The sequence below is a fragment of the Osmerus mordax genome, chromosome 6 (genome assembly GCF_038355195.1).
Source record: "Osmerus mordax isolate fOsmMor3 chromosome 6, fOsmMor3.pri, whole genome shotgun sequence".
In the NCBI taxonomy this organism is placed as follows: Eukaryota; Metazoa; Chordata; class Actinopteri; order Osmeriformes; family Osmeridae; genus Osmerus; species Osmerus mordax.
In genome coordinates this window covers 14,719,892-14,733,601 of record NC_090055.1, presented here as the reverse complement: position 1 = coordinate 14,733,601, position 13,710 = coordinate 14,719,892, and the positions used below count along the sequence as shown (strand labels likewise).

At 41.9% G+C, this 13,710-nt stretch overlaps 1 protein-coding gene across 4 annotated transcripts in view; it reads left to right on the top strand.

Moving 5' to 3' along the window:
* The window catches only part of LOC136944112 (ankyrin repeat and IBR domain-containing protein 1-like), a 79,309-nt gene that overhangs the window by 32,120 nt on the left and 33,479 nt on the right, over window positions 1-13,710 (top strand). For all 4 annotated transcript variants that reach the window (XM_067237718.1, XM_067237719.1, XM_067237720.1 and 1 more), the window contains 3 exons: window positions 11,140-11,306; window positions 11,906-11,994; window positions 12,221-12,351. In XM_067237718.1, the coding sequence (XP_067093819.1) occupies window positions 11,140-11,306; window positions 11,906-11,994; window positions 12,221-12,351 (387 nt within the window). The remainder of the gene's footprint in view (window positions 1-11,139; window positions 11,307-11,905; window positions 11,995-12,220; window positions 12,352-13,710) is intronic.

The following is a 13,710-nucleotide window of genomic DNA, read 5'->3' as shown; positions in this document are numbered from 1 at the left end:
ATGTAAAATTGCATGAAATTGCGCATGGTACTTCAGAATTAAGTAATCTTGAAGCCAATAATTTTTGAATAACCATCAGTCAAAATGATATTGAATTTATTAACACAAAGATATTGAGGCAATGTGGACACTTACATAAATACACCCCTTTCAGCCATTTTGTATTGCATGTCTTATTCAATTTCACCCTATATAAAGACATGTATTCTACACATCTGTAACAAATTTCAAGTCGATTGGATCTATGGTTCATGAGGAGAAGGGTTTTGAAGGTTGTACCAAATTTGGACAGTAAAGCAAAATCTGTCATGGCGGACCTTATGGGTCCTTGAGGCGTTTTTGTTCCCCATGAGAAATATGGCAAGTATACCAATTTTCAGGCATTTTGGAGTAATGGGGCGAAGTAAGCTTTGGGCGTGGCTTATAGCGTCACCTATGGACGTACATGGGCCACTAGCCGTCTGGGAGTAGTGAGTGACCTGTTGTTAAATTGGGCCAAATTTGAAAAAAAAAACGGGTCAAGGACTTTTTGAGCTATTAAGCCATTTAGCGGAGAAGAGGAAAAATAATAATAATAGGAATACTAACAAAAACAATAGGTTCCCTCATACTGGAGGAACCCTAATAATAAAACTAACAAATACAATAGGTCCCCTCCTACCGGATGAACCCTAATAAATATGGCTATGAAATACACTGAAATTAAAAAAGATGGCAATAAATATATAAATATAGCATCATATAATAATATAGCTTAATCCATTTACCTACATCAATAAATAAATACATGTATTTATTTCAAAATGATGTTTTTGTAAAGAATTTTTTTTGATGGGACTTTTATTTCCTAACGCCACATATATTTCTGAGCACCACATTTATTTCTGTGCTGGATTTATTTCCAGTCTCACATGCAAACGAGAGGGGCGTTGTTATCTTAAGACCAACGCAGCTGCACAAGATCGAAGGCAGTTAGGGACACCTAGATTCGAGAGATGATGGAAAACATAGTCGTGTCAGTGTTGGCATGCTGGCCTTAGTAGATCAAATTGATCAGCATGGCTTGTCAGGGGATATCATTTTTGCACACATTGTAGATTTTGTAGAGGTACTTGGGTGGATAAGTGCTCTACAGAACATAGACATTGAAGTCTTAAATAGTTTGAGACTTATCGAGCACTGTGTTTGTGTGCAAGACGGCAAGTGTAGAAAGCCACCATGGGGCAAAAAATAATCTTCCTTTACGGTTAAGAGTTAAGCGTATTTTGATCGTAGCCTATTGTCTGGGTTCACAGTGACGATTTATGTATTAATTTGTAAGATGTTTTGTTTCATAAGGGGCTGTGGTATCGTTGGAAATTAGACTATTGCCTCAAGACAACCCCAAATACGTGATTAGCCTACACATTCGGGTATTTTCTGGTGTGCCCACGATAACCAGTTGTTTTCGATGAACCCATACAAAATGTTGCCTGAATGCCAATAAATTAACCCTAACCCATGACTGAAAGCTCCTTTCCTTCATGAGCCTGAAAAGCTCGCATTGTATAGCAACGGACCAACAATCATGTGTTTTTGCTCTAGTGCGATTGAATCCTACTTCATGCCAGCTTGCAACTGTTTTATTTTCTTATCGTACAACAGCAAATATGAGATGCGACTTGAAAATCGCCAATAATGTTGAATGTTGAGTGAATTTGTGACGAATCCAACGGGGCCAACGGCAGCTGCTGCTGTTAGGTGAACGCACAGCTCGCATGTTTACGGAAACCAGGTAGTCTGGAATCCAGGGCGATAACACCGGGTGTCCAGCACCTGTGTTAGGGGGATAGCTCTACTTGTATGGGGGGTGACAATTGCCAACGCACGGCCGAAAAGCATCAGAATCAGAATGGGTTTTATTCGCCATGAAAGTTTGCACAGACAAGGAGTTTGCTTTGGCAGGAAGGTGCAAACATTAAACATATAGGAATCTAAAATTTAAATATGAGGACTAACTATACTAAGGGTATATAACTAGCTATACTAAGTGGAATTAGATTAAAATAAACTATACAATAAAATATAAGTTGCAGTAATTTACAATTATAAAAATACAAAAAATACAAATATAAAAAAAATACAAATGGTACAAGATTGTATTGTGCAGTGCAAAAATCAGTGTGTTTTAAGGGCATTGAGTCATGAAGTAAGTGTGAACCCTTGGCCTTGTTGAAGAGGCCAACAGCGGAAGGGAAGAAACTGTTTTTGTGGCATGTGTTATTGGTCCTGATGGACCGCAGCCTTCTGCCGGAGGGGAGTGACTGAAACAGGGAGTGTCCAGGGTGGGAGGAGTCGGCCACAATCTTCCTCGCTCGCCTCAGGTGTGCACGTCCTCGAGGGTAGGCAGATTGCAGCCAATCACCTTCTCAGCAGTGCGGATGATACGCTGCAGCCTGCTCTTGTCCTTGGCAGTGGCAGCAGCGTACCAGATGGTGATGGAGGAGGTGAGGATAGACTCAATGATGGCTGAGTAGAAGTGCACTATCATTGTCTTTGGCAGGTTGAACTTCTTCAGCTGCCGAAGGAAGTACATCCTCTGTTGTGCTTTCTTGATGAGGGAGCCGATGTTCAGTTCCCACTTGATGTCCTGGGAGAGGATAGGGCCCAGGAAGCGGAAGGACTCCACAGTGTTGACTGGGGAGTCACACAGGGTGATGGGGGTGAGTGGGGCTGTGTTCTTCATGAAGTCCACAACCATCTCCACTGTCTTAAGAGCATTGAGCTCTAAGTTGTTCTGGCTGCACCAGGTCACCAGGTTGGCCGCTTCCCACCTATAATCAGACTCGTCTCCACCAGAGATGAGCCCAATGAGGGTGGTGTCGTCCGCAAACTTCAGGAGTTTGACGGACGGATGACTTGAGGTGCAGCTGTTGGTGTACAGGGAGAAGAGCAGAGGAGAAAGGACGCAGCCCTGAGGTGATCCGGTGCTGATGGACCGGGAGTCAGAGACTTGTGATCCCAGCTTAACGCACTGCTTCCTGTCAGACAGGAAGTCTGTGATCCACCTGCAGGTGGAATCAGGCACGTCCAGCTGGGAGAGCTTGTCCTGAAGCAGGGCGGGGATGATGGTATTGAAGGCAGAGCTGAAGTCCACAAACAGGATCCTGGCATAGGATGCTGGGGAGTCCAGGTGCTGTAGGGTTAAGTGGAGGGCCATGTTAACTGCATCGTCCACAGACCTGTTGGCTCTGTAGGTTAACTGCAGGGGGTCCAGTAGAGGGTCTGTGATGGATTTAAGGTGTGCCAGCACCAGGCACTCGAAAGACTTCATTACCACAGAGGTCAGGGTGACGGGTCTGTAGTCATTATGTCCTGTTGGCCTTCGCTTTTTGGGCACAGGGATGATGGTGGAGGACTTGAGACAGGCTGGCACATGGCATGTCTCAAGGGAGGTGTTAAAGATGTAGGTAAACACCGGAGACAGCTGGTCAGCTGTCACCCTGGTGCCTGTTGGTATACAGAAGTCCTCACAGAAGCTGATGTATGATGTCACAGCCTCTGTGAGCTCATCCAGACTATTGGTAGCAGTCGTGAACATGTCCCAGTCAGTGCAGTCCAAGCACGCCCGCAGATCCTCCATAGCTTCACTGGTCCACTGTTTCGATGTCCTCACAGCAGGCTTACAGTGCTTTAGCTTCTGCCTGTATGCAGGAATCAGGTGGACCATGGCGTGGTCAGAGTGACCCAGTGCTGCTCGGGGGACCGCATGGTATGCTTTTCTGATTGTAAAGTAGCAGTGATCTGAGGTGTTTCCTTCTCTGGTAGGGCATTTGATGATGTTAAAGTCGCCTAGCACAATAACCAGGGAATACGGATTTTCATGCTCCACACTCAGTATCTGGCTGGCGAGCACACGTTGAGCCTCATTGATGCTAGCCTGCGGAGGCATGTAGACGCCAACCAGAATGAATGATGCAAAGTCTTGTGGAGAGTAAAAAGATCTACAGTTAATAAAAAATGATTCCAGATCAGGAGAACAGTGCTGCAGAATCACATTCACAGTCACATCTTCACACCAGCCACTGTTAATGTAAAAAACAAATACCACCGCCTTTCGTTTTGCCAGAGAGCACAGGGTCACAATCCACTCTCAGCAGTTTGATACCTGCTAGCTGTAGCGCAGAGTCTGGGATCAGTTCACTCAGCCATGTCTCCGTAAAGCACAAAACGGAAGATGAATGAAAGTCTCTGTTTTTCCACACCAGTATCTGAAGTTCATCCAGTTTGTTGCTCAGTGAACGCATGTTGGAGAGAAATATCCCCAGTAACGCTGTGCGTGCCCCACACCGACGGAGTCGCACCAGTGCACCGGCTCGTTTGCCTCTCCTACAACACTTCGCTGCTAGGACAAAGCCGAGGGTGGCTTTGACTATAATTCCCACTAATTCTGCCGCTGGAAGCAGAAAAGTGGGAAATAAATCCACAGGAGTTGTAGTCCTGATGTTTAGAAGTACTTCTCTTGTTAGAGAACCCTGGAAATCTTGGCAGAACACTGAATTAACAGACAAAACAAAACAAAAAAGAGCGCACCTAACGACCGAGGCAGCCTTCATCGGCGCCATCTTGGATCATACAATGTAGACAAGTTTTTCCCACAATGTCCGTGTCGTCTCTGCCTTTTTATCATTGGTTCCCAATAGGAGGGATGGCGGCGACCTAGTACGTGTGGGGACTTTGTCTTTGATAGCTGCGACGTAGCGCTGAAGTTACCTTTGTAAACATTGCTTTAGTTCGTGTTACGTGTAACTCGTCTGCAAAGCTAACATTCACTGCCACCACTACGTCTTCCAAGGTGGTATGTTGGCTATAACCGGTCTCAAGTCGGCAACTGTAGGCTAAGTGGCCGGCTAGCTATCAATGGGAAAAATATTAAAAAGATGACATCAGTGTGGCCATTTCAGCTAACTAGTGTTGTGCTGTATTGGCACAGACCTGAACAGCCAAACCCGTTTTGTCACTGACTGGTCATTAAAACGAGACCAGTAGTAGTGGTTTGATTTAATTTTGAAGAATTACATAAATTATAATATCTGGGTTTGGGTATTGTGTACCGTGTTGAATGGGTCTTGGCAAGGGCGTAGGTTTGGTCTCAGCTTTGGTAGTGACACTGCCCGGCTCCCTGCCCGGTTTTATGGAACAGCCTTGTTTTTTTTATTCAACATCACATAATTCAAATCAAAAAGTGCTGACATAAGGTCAGATTCCCTCAACGTCCTTCAATTTCATTGCTAATGCATGGAAATTCTTAACGAAATGCCATGAGTAAGACCTCACCTGAAGCCCTGATGGCCCAGCTGGTGCTTCCTCAGTCTGCACTATATCTGCACTGGATTTCTGAGTTTCCTGAATGCATTTTAAAATAATGCCTTCATTAACAAAATGACCTAATGAGAAGTACATGCAATACATTTGTTTGTTCAGAAATTACTTTTCTGGTAGGTTAGCTTTATCCTTCTGGCTTCAGCAAGACCAGCTGCTGCTAACACATTGGTCGAAAGATTGCAGACGCTAGGGATAGATTTAATACAAGCAAAAGTTACATGCTCTACTACACTAACAACTTTCAAAACATGTTTCCATTGTAGAATGGGTGGCAATGTAAGGCTACAGGTTTGCGCTAACTAACGACCTTCTTGATAGCTACTTACTCTCTGGGTGGTGAAAAAACTTCTGATATGTCTGATGGGTGACATTTTCCTATCTAGAAAGCACAAAAGGGTCAAAAATATCAATGCTGAGACCAAACAAAATGAGGCTTTTATTTCCTGGCGTATTTAGTAGATTACCGAGTCAGACTACTGCCAGCTCTTTCTGCAAGTCACGATTCACAAAGTGTTTCTGACTCTGCCACTTCAACCAATTAAATGACATCATCATCATCAGCAGGCTCGAGGGCGCATTGTTTAACTTAGAAATTTATTTTTCACTTTTCTGGGCGACAAACAGAGTATAGATAATAATACGAGAGAGTTTTGCAAATATATTGTGCAAAATATTTTTGGGGAAAATTAACAAAATATTGGTGGGGACAATTGTGTCTTTCCCAAACTTTGGTCGTGACTAGTCCCTATGGACCCTATGCAAACCTACGCCCTTGGGTCTTGGTCTGGACACTAGGGATGTGCATCTCCATCACTGACAACGATGCGATACACATCTCGATGCACTGCCAACGATCCGATACATTAAAGATACATAAAAACAACTACTAATGTGATAAGATACGATTCACCCCTATTGCGATGCAGTGTGATTCGACACGATGCTATTCAATGAGATGCGATGCAAAATAATATGATGCTATGCAATTTAATATGGTACATAATATCAAACATCAATTAACTAAACAAGTGAAAGGTTTACTTCACATATTAAACAAAGTCTCTGACAAAAGATAAAATAACATCAGGCCTGGACCTTGCCTTAAACCAGTCCTTCTTTCCTGTTGTATGTGTTCTCTGAATGTAAAAAAGGGTAAACTATTACTGGCAGTCACAAGCTGCTGTAAACACTGTCATAACACCACACACTAAATTGAACTTGTACGTCCTACCTTAAGGTTTTTCTCAATGACTCAGCTATCTCTCGTCTTACTTTGTCGTACACAACAGGGATTTGTTTCTCCGGAGAATAGCTTCCTATTCTTGCTAGGGGTACCGGAGGAGCTAGCCACTGACTGTACATTTACATTCATGCATTTAGCAGACGCTTTATCCAAAGGGACTTCCAAGAGAGAGCTTTACAAAAGAGCATAGGTCACTGATCATAACGAGATAGCCCCAAACATTGCGAGCAGCCAAAACATGAAGCATAAATTGTGAAAAACCAAATAAGTGCCAAAGGGAAGAACCATAAGAGCATGCAGTTAAACAAGTTACAATCAAACAACATGAAACTCAAAAAGTGCAAGAGTGTACCTGTAGAAAAACAATCAACAGTAAAATAGTTCACAGCGAGTACAAGAATTTAAAACCGTTACAACTAACCAACAAGAGCAACAAGTCTCTCAATAAGTCACTGTGATCCTGGAGGAAACTAACATCAGGTCCACTGTAGCCATAGCTGAATCCGAGGGGGAGGCAGCCGTCTCCACACAAAGAAATACCATGTAGCCTCTTCAGGTGACTACCTAAATTAGCCGTGCTCCCTGTGTACTTTATAGCAGCACGACATATCTTGCCAATTGCATGGGTCTTGTCAAATTGCCCATCTTTCTTGTAAAATCCGAAGTGTTGCCAAACCTTGGATTTATTGCAATTCATAGGAACGTGTAATTCGCCATGATAACACTCGCCGGAACACGCCTCCAACTCGCGCGAAACTTGGCAGAAAGACTTGACGAGAATCGTCCACTGACAGCAGTGGAGATGAGAGCGCGCTTAAGAAACAGTTATAGAGGAGGATTCTATATAAATATAAAATTATTGGTCACAAATCATTGGTCACATTTCTAAATAGTAAATGGTGTTTGCCTACACACGATTCTATATAAATACATCAGATTATACCGACGCAAAAATGTTAGAAACGATGCATCGCCATTCATCCCACATTGTATCCAGTGCACACTTTTTTTGATCTGGGCCATCTCATCATGAGCTTTTATGCCGATGCATCGATGCGAACCGGTGAATCTTCCCATCCCTACTGGACACCTCTTGGTTAGTTGCAACTTTTCATTGCCAATATTGACAACACGTTAAGAAACTTGACTTCAATTTGAAGCAGTAAATCCAAAGGTATCCAAAAGTAATGTCTTGAATGGTCTGGCTTCACTTCAGGTCTCGTCTCACTAAATGGTAATACTGGCATGGCATAATGGTGAGGCTAGATAGTTATAGCTAGCTGCCTTCTTATCGACCTAGCTATCCACATAATGGCAGAGCGACGTAGCGGTGGCAGTGATTGTCTTCTTCAACCCTCTACGGACACAATGAAGCTTGAGTCGCCATTGGCTAGTAATTTCTTTTATTTTACTCGCCAGACTTTTAACATGAAATGCATGAACAATGCAACTGGAAAAAAAGCACATTATCTGTCTGAATTAGTCTTTATGTTGCATATGGATTTAATCCACCATTTTTTAGCAAATGGCTTTCTCTTGTCACTTGACTTCAGCCACCTCTCCACAGCTGATGATGGATCATAGGCTACTGCTGAAGCTCTGGGGTCTCATTTATAAAACTGTGCGTAGGATTGTTACTAAAAGTGTATGTACGCCCAAAAGCCTAATGGCGTACGCACACAAAAATTCTGATTTATAAAACCGTGCGTACGCACACCTGTACACAATGTTCCCTTTATAAATCACAGATTACCCACAAGTGTGCGTACGTGAATCAGCATTGTACCCCGCCCTGAACATGCCCATTTTTAACCATAAATAGTCAATGCAAAGCACCTCATGAATGCTAATCTAGTATCTCATCTGGACCCTGGCATGCGATTGTTCTTTACGGTGAATCATAGCGCATGAAAACTTCTCAGACACCGTTAGCCTATTAGTGGAGCCCGAAAACTCCGAAAATGTGGTGGCCGGTAGATCACCAATTACAAAAACTGCGAGTGGCGTCAACTGTGCCAGTGATACCGCGAGTCGAGATACAATTTGAAAACAAAAGCGTTTTGTTATGAACAGTAATCTATTAAAGTCTGGACTGATGACGTGGAGTGTAGCGATTGCACGGGAGCTTAACGACTGTATTTCCAGTTTTTGACATAGATTATATATGCATAGTATTAAATAAATATATTTAGTTATACACTGTATTCTGCAGTTATTTAAAGGTAGGATATGTGATGTTATCTGCATTCCATGCAGTCGGGCATTTCCCCCTCCTGCACTCCGGTAGTGGACAATATGATGGTGAGACAGCGCTGAATTTTGATTAAAAATTTGAGTTGATTGTACAAGGTGTTTATGGAACAATTATCACTCAGTACAAGCTAAAATAATACTGCTGGATTAAATCTTCATGATAATGATGAAATCGAGTGAAAAAAGTGTGTGAGGAAAACAAAATATATAAATATTACGAGTAATCGTTCTTCCCACATTTACTTTCTGCAGTCTGACTACAGTACGGTCATCTGTGTCGCCAATTCCAACTGTTTCCAAAATGTGCGTAGGCCTACGGGAGGGTCAGAGTTTGCGTGTAAGACCGCACATTCTCCCGTCAAGTTTGTTTTTTATAAATCACAACCTTTGCGTGGAAAGTGGCAAGCTTTATAAATGAGACCCCTGGCCTTTTTAAATGAAGATCAGGTCTGAAAGGCGTGAGGATGTGAGACTGCTGCGGACATCTGATTTTATTCTCTTTTGGTCACTGAAGGCGCTTTCGCAGTTGGCAGTGCTGATTAGCAGAGCAAGAATAATCTGAACAAGCAACAGTAATCTTAAATTGTCTTGATAACAAAAAGAACTATTAAGCATTTTTTGCTCAGACTGGAATTGTAGATTTTTTTGCGTCCATCTCTGTGCGTGACGAGTACCGTAAAAAGCAAGTCGATCTTTTTGTGAGAGAACGCGACTGAGGCAGTGTAGCGTTTTACCTTCCCTAGCGACAAAATCTTATCTAGCGACGAGCAACAAATCTAGCGACTTTCCGTTACTTTGGCAATCTCCGTTTTCGTTATTGAGCAGCAGAAAAATAACTAATTGTACATCTGTTTTCATAGCAGCCAATCATGTTAACTCGCAGTCAAATGCGTCATTGAAATCTACGCTAAACTTATTATATGCCTCTAACTCAGTCACAGGCGAGTGAAATCAAACAATAAACTATCCAGTGACTATCATCTTTACTCGCCTAATGTGAAATTTGGTCGCATATGCGAGTGATTTACTCGCATTGGAGTTGGAGTTAGAGGGTTGGTCTTCTTTGTTAGGCGTAGCAACGGTTGCTAACTTTGTTAGCTAACATTACCTGGCACTAATCACCCCCCATACTACCTGTGACAAGCCATGCTGATCAATTTGATCTACTAAAGGCCTTCCATCATCTCTAGAATCTAGGTGTCCCTAGCTGCCTTCGATCTTGTGCAGCTGCGTTGGTCTGCGTTGGTCTGAAGATAACCACGCCCCTCTCGTTTGCATGTGAGACTGGAAATAAATACAGCACAGAAATAAATGTGGTGCTCGGAAATATATGTGGCGTTAGGAAATAAGTCTCAAAAAGTAAATAAATGTGGCATTAGGAAATAAAATGTTGTCTTTACAAAAACATTTTTACAAAGTCATTTTGAAATAAATAAATGTATTTATTTATCGATGTAGGTAAATGGATTCAGCTATATAATTATATGATGCTATATTTATTGCCATCTTTTGTAATTTCATGGTTTATTTCACAGCCTTATTTATTTATGTATTTATCTATTTATTTACCGATCTATTTATTTAATTGTGACTAACACGGCGTTCCATATACGATGGCCTCAGGCTCGACAGGTGTTGTGCAAAACCTGCCTGGCTAACGTTGCTACCTCACGGGCAACACCACCACCGATCATTTATCATTCTGATTACTATAAAAGGGGGGACTCTTTGTATCAAATGTTTTTGCCAATGAAAGCCTTTAAAACTTATGAAATGCCTACTGTTTTCCAGTATACCATAGAAATGTGAAAAAATAATCTACAAATACAAAATAATCTACAAACCAGCAAATTTGCAAAACCCAAAATTTGTCCCTGGCAATACTTTTGGCCACAACTGTACTGTCAGTATACAGAATTTCTGGTGGGTGTATCCTGGTTGACAGTTACAGTGGTACTCCGTTATCTCAACATGTCTGTGAGTGACAGGTATTAAAGTCATGTACCAACCTCTCCTCAGGTTTCCATAGCAATATCAGCCCTCTGTCAGTGACTTGGCATATGTCATCAATCCTTGCACCGTATGTGTGCAGCCTGGTTAAATGTTATTTTGCCTTGATCTTCTAAATAAGACCCTATGTATGGTTTTTGGTTGTCAGGAACATGTCTGGACATTCTGAACAGTTCAAAATCCAGAGCTAATTTGGTGGAAGAGAGCTATCCATCATTGATTAAACAATCGACAGACACAAAGCTGACATTAACTTTGCTGTTATTTAGGCTTTTGTGGATAACAACCCTGCCATCCGCTGGTGCCCCAGGGCAGGCTGTGAGCGGGCAGTACGTCTTTCCATCCAGGATCCTGGCAACAGCTCGTCTGACCCTCTAAGTTTCCCTCTGCTAAGGGCCCCTGCCGTCGATTGTGGCAAGGGACATCTTTTCTGTTGGTCAGTAGCCAGTCAATTCCAAACACTTTATCGCAGAGAGGAAATTCCTTATTACACATTGTGTTTTTGATATGGCGAGCAGTATATGAGGCAGTGCCTCTCATTGTTCATATGGTACAACAGTTTTTGCATCAGATGGGATACCCCTAAGGATTATGAATTAAATTTGAAATGTTTTAATTGTTGTGTCTCCATGGCACTATGCTTGTGTGTTTCTATGTAACTGGTCCTGCATGTGCGTGTGTGCGCGCACACAATTGCGTGCACGCATGCTTGCACGTCTGCAAATGTACCCTCTCTGCGTGTTGGCATGCTAACAGGATGAAAGGGACCAGGTGCCTGTAGCGTTTTACCTTCTGTCAGGTCTTTAACAACCCACTCTCGTCGCTCGTTCAGTTCTCCTTCAATGCTATAAAATCCACTTATACTCTACACAAGTGACTTTCTCCTGCTTTGTCAAGTAATATAACTGTAGGTACAAACGAGGTAGTCCAAGGTAGTGGAAATGTACCTAATGGCATGTGGGAAATATGTGCGGGTAAGAATAATGACTGCTTGTAACTTTGGGCCAAACTAAGTGCTCATCTCTGTGTTTCAAGGGAGTGCCAGGGTGAGGCCCATGAACCATGTGACTGTGAGATATGGAGGATGTGGCTCCATAAAGTTACTGAAATGAAGCCAGAGGAATGTGAGTAGATTTACATTTATTTATATAGCTGAGTTACTAGCTCTAGGTTGTAATGACAATGATGAAGTGCAATATTTTGTACTGAACTTTTTGTTTTAAGTCTTCTTTTAAAATTGTATTATTCTCACAGAACAACCTCCAAAAATGCTCAGACAAATTGTGAAATTATGCCATGTTATTTGTATTTTAATTGTAAGAATAATTTTTGTGTGTTTTCCCTGTTAAGTGGCTGGTGTGAGTGAGGCGTATGAAGATGCGGCCAACTGCTTATGGCTACTCTCTAACTCCAAGCCATGTGCCAACTGCAAGTCTCCCATTCAGAAGAATGAGGGCTGTAACCACATGCAGTGCGCTAAGGTAGGGTTGTAACTAGGGATGCTCATTTTGGAGAGAAAATTCACAGATAACCTTTTGCTGCCTAAGCCAACATTCCAAACATTCCATATGCTGTTGAAATATGATATTCATATTAATATGCAAATGTTATGAATTTTCATATTAAATCATACACCTTAACTGTTGACACCATATTGAAGAACAGAACTAGGGGATTTTTATGATGTGAATAAATATATGATTACTTAAGGCAAATCATATTTTATCAAGGTGATTTCAGGCAGCCATTTTTTACAAAAACTTCTCCATCCACCATACCTCATCAGACAACTTCATTTTTAACCACTTTAATTACAAGATGGAGGAAAACTTTGAGCAGGTGGAATATCCACACATCTGTGGGCAATGTGGAACAGAAGACAGATTAGAAATATCATATTTTGATTAAAAGTTATGACCATTCTAGTGACTACATGGAAACACGTGGAAACATGGGGGAAACCTACATTTCTCTGCCCCAAAAGTAGCTAGCGCTATGGCTGGATACTCCTCTCGATAACTAAAAAACGTTGGAGTTTCTTCCACAATCGACCGAATTGGCCAAACAAGGCATGTACATTTAGCTTACAGTGTATATAATCTAGCTAGTTAATGTTGTTTTTCTAAGTTTTTTAGAAATCTGCTCAAATCGAGGCTAAACAGTGCTACTAACGTCATTACTGCCTGTCCTGCCGGACACGGCAGAACGCGAGTTTTTTTCTGGAAAAAACTCGCATCACTCCCACAAACAAATTCTTCGTATGTAAAAAGTTTAGACTTTTACTTGACAATATTGACAACACATATTAATAAACTTGTCTTTACTCAGAATATCGTCTCAGATTTCAATTCGAAGCTGTAAATCTAACACTGTAGGCAATCTCCCATGGTCTCCGCTCTGGCTCCGCCTCGAAAAACAATGGCTGCCGTTGCAGACGATACATTTATTTCCCCCTCCCAGTAACCCCTTAACCAATGATATGTACTTTGAGCTTAACTTGTCATGAGTATCTGGCAGTTTTCAGAAATAAAATCGGTGATTGGACGGCAAAGATATTAAGGCGGGTCTTATGGGTCTTTTTCGACCCATATTTGAATGGGCCGGCTAGATAGGGATAACCAACGCTCGGTGATGACAATTAACCGTTAACCTACAAGATAAAAAATGTTGAACGGATGTGTCTGTGACCCATAAAAAAAAAAAAAAAAACAATACAACAAATGTTTTTTTCAAGGGGTTGATTTTTTAAATAGCGGCTTAAACAACAACAGAACAAAAACAGATTTACAAAATGAAAACACATTGAATCCGAGAGAGCAGAGAGCGCTGGCTGGTCGGCG